Below are 2,500 nucleotides of genomic sequence, written 5' to 3' on the forward strand. Positions count from 1 at the left end.
ATTTTATTTATTTTTTCCTTGTTTTGTTATATAGCTTGTGTTACTTAACAAATCTTTAACCTAACCTAACTGAACAACCCGTAAACGACCCTTAACAACCTACAGGGAGCGACTACAGGGAGCGTTGCAGCGGTAACGGCCGTTTGATGGTGAACAACTGCAGGTGCAACAAGGGGTACTATGGGGAACGCTGCCAATTTGCCAACGAGTGTGAAGATGACTCCCAGTGTGGTGTGTTTGGCAAGTGTGTTGATGTCAAGGCCACTGGGTACCCTAAGAAACTGTGCTACTGCAGGGCTGGTCGCTTCGGGCCCAAATGCGGGACTAGTGAGTGTTTTTGAGTGTGTTTTTGGGGTGTTTTGTGGTGTTTTGGGGTGTTTTTGGGTGTGTTTTTTTTTTTTTTGGGGTGTTTTTGAGTGTTTTGATGTGTTTTTGGGTGTTTTTGGGTGTGTTTTGAGTGTTTTTGGTGTGTTTTTGGGTGTGTTGGGTTTTTTTGGGTGTTTTTGAGTGTTTTTGGGTGTTTTTTGGGTGTTTTTGGGTGTGTTTGGAGTGTTTTGATGTGTTTTTGGGTGTTTTTGAGTGTGTTTTGAGTGTTTTGGGGTGTTTTTGGGTGTTTTGAGTGTTTTTGGGATGTTTTTGAGTGTTTTTGGGTGTTTGTATGTGTATTTCATGGGTATATTTATTTGTTATTGAGTGTGTTTTGTGTGTGTTTTTGGGTCTCTCTCTCTCTCTCTCTCTCTCTCTCTCTCTCTCTCTCTCTCTCTCTCTCTCTCTCTCTCTCTCTCTCTCTCTCTCTCTCTCTCTCTCTCTCTCCCACAGCTTCCCTCGTCACTAACCGGAAGCAGGTGAACTTAGCAGCTCTGAACAAAAAAATCCTCTCTGACGACCTGACCCTGTACTGGCGCGTCCTGCAGATAGAACAGGAGCTGGAGGTCGTCCTGGTCAACAACGGGTCATCCTACGCTGCCCTGGGGTGGCGTCCCGCAGGAATGGGCAAGGAATGTAAAGGTTACCCATACATTGCAGAAGACAGCTTAGCCAACAGTGCTTGGAGACCTGAAGATGATGATGTTCTGTTGGTTTCCAGTGCTGCCCAACCTGAACCTGGTGTGTGTGGGGGTCTGGGGAATGGGTGGTGATGGGGTTGGGAATGGGGGTGTTAAATGGGGTGTTTTTTGGGTGTTTTTGGGAAGAAATAGTGTTTTTTTGGGTGTTTTGGGAAGAAATAGTGTTTTTTTGGGTGTTTTTTGGGAAGAAATAGTGTTTTTTTGGGTGTTTTGGGAAGAAATAGGGTGTTTTTTGGGTGTTTTGGGAAGAAATAGTGTTTTTTTGGGTGTTTTGGGAAGAAATAGGGTGTTTTTTGGTGTTTTTTTTGGGGTGTTTTGGAAGGAAATGGGTGTGCAGGGATGGGTGGTGATGGGGGTGATTACTCTGGGTGTGTTTGGTGGAAATGGGTGTTTTTTTTGGTGTTTTGGAAGGAAATAGGTGCTTTTTGGTGTTTTTTGGGTGTATTTTGGGTGTTTTGCAAAGAAATGGGATGTTTTTAGGGTATTTTGATAATAATTGGTGTGTTTTTTAATGGGTTAGGCAAGAAATGGATGTTTTTAGCAAGGAAGGGGTGTATTAGGTGGAAATGGGATGTTTTTGAGGGTATTTTGGGCAAGAAATGGGTGTTTTTAGCGGAGAATGGGAGGGAAATGGGTTTTTTATGGCAAGGCAAGGAATGGATATTTTGAGGTGTTCTGGCAGGAAATGTAGTGAGAATTAGTGTTTTTAGCAGGGAATTGGAGAGAAATGGGTGTTTTTTATGGTATTATGGCAAGGAATGGGTGTTTTTAAGAGGAAATGGAGTGTTATAAGGGTATTTTGCCGGGAAATGGGTGGAAATTAGTGTTTTTAGCAGGGAAAGGAGGAGAAATGGGTGTTTTTTATGGCATTATGGCAAGGAATGGGTGTTTTTAAGAGGGAATGTTAGTTTTTATCAAGAAATCAAGGAATGGGTGATTTTAAGAGGAAATGGGGGTGTTTTAAGGGTATTTTGCTGGGAAATGGGTGGAAATTAGTGTTTTTAGCAGGGAAAGGAGGAGGAATGGGTGTTTTTGATGGCATTATGGCAAGGAATGGGTGATTTCAAGAGGGAATGGTAGTTTTTATCAAGAAATCAAGGAATGGGTGATTATTAAGAGGAAATGGGTGGAAATTAGTGTTTTTACCAGGGAATGGAGGAGAAATGGGTGTTTTTGATGGCATTATGGCAAGGAATGGGTGTTTTAAGAGGGAATGTTAGTTTTTATCAAGAAATGGGGATGTTTTGAAGTAGTTTTTTATCAAGAAATCAAGGAATAGGTGATTATTAAGAGGAAATGGGTGGAAATTAGTGTTTTTAGCAAGAAAAGGAAGAGAAGTGGGTGTTTTTTGTGGCATTATGGCAAGGAATGGGTGTTTTTAAGAGGGAATGGTAGTTTTTATCAAGAAATGGGGATGTTTTGAAGTAGTTTTT

The 2,500-nt window shown here is 41.6% G+C and overlaps 1 protein-coding gene across 1 annotated transcript in view; it reads left to right on the top strand.

The window, feature by feature from the left end:
• LOC135096178 (uncharacterized) overlaps nucleotides 1-2,500 on the top strand; it is a 29,799-nt gene that overhangs the window by 10,225 nt on the left and 17,074 nt on the right. Inside the window, 2 exon segments of the mRNA XM_063997522.1 lie at nucleotides 106-327; nucleotides 820-1,107. Coding sequence (XP_063853592.1) covers nucleotides 106-327; nucleotides 820-1,107 — 510 coding nt within the window.

Source organism: Scylla paramamosain, unplaced genomic scaffold, assembly GCF_035594125.1.
Source record: "Scylla paramamosain isolate STU-SP2022 unplaced genomic scaffold, ASM3559412v1 Contig3, whole genome shotgun sequence".
Lineage (NCBI taxonomy): Eukaryota > Metazoa > Arthropoda > Malacostraca > Decapoda > Portunidae > Scylla > Scylla paramamosain.